This window comes from Penaeus monodon, chromosome 25 (genome assembly GCF_015228065.2).
Source record: "Penaeus monodon isolate SGIC_2016 chromosome 25, NSTDA_Pmon_1, whole genome shotgun sequence".
Lineage (NCBI taxonomy): Eukaryota > Metazoa > Arthropoda > Malacostraca > Decapoda > Penaeidae > Penaeus > Penaeus monodon.
In genome coordinates, this window is record NC_051410.1 from 41,564,763 (window position 1) to 41,565,124 (window position 362).

The 362-nt window shown below is 50.3% G+C and overlaps 1 protein-coding gene across 1 annotated transcript in view; it reads right to left on the minus strand.

The window, feature by feature from the left end:
* Nucleotides 1–142, minus strand: part of LOC119589414 (coiled-coil domain-containing protein 8-like) — a 14,544-nt gene extending 14,402 nt beyond the window's left edge. The window contains exon 1 of the mRNA XM_037938024.1: nucleotides 128–142. Within this exon, the coding sequence (XP_037793952.1) occupies nucleotides 128–142 (15 nt within the window). The remainder of the gene's footprint in view (nucleotides 1–127) is intronic.
* Between the last annotated feature and the right edge of the window lie 220 nt (nucleotides 143–362).

Below are 362 nucleotides of genomic sequence, written 5' to 3' on the forward strand. Positions count from 1 at the left end.
CCTTCCTGGTCATTAACATCCCAACCCGTGTCTCGGTACCTCCGTTCCCCCTCCCAACCCCTCCCCCCCCAACGCCACCTCATTAGTGCTTACAGATCCATTCACTGAAAATTCTCGCGTCACTCACCCAGACACCCAGCATTATGCCCTCATGTTGGCTATGAGGGGCCGGCGATGCTTGAGAATAGAAGGCCTCATGAGGACTATGAGGAGTTTCGTCGACTCTGCTGACTCCTTTTTTATGGCACGATAAAGACGCAACTCATTATGCTGTTACTGCACTGCGTTGCCTCATGGAATCGAGTACTTCATTTCAATCTTTCTTAATGGTCATCTCGTTGCATGTACTCTTGCTTCGCCAT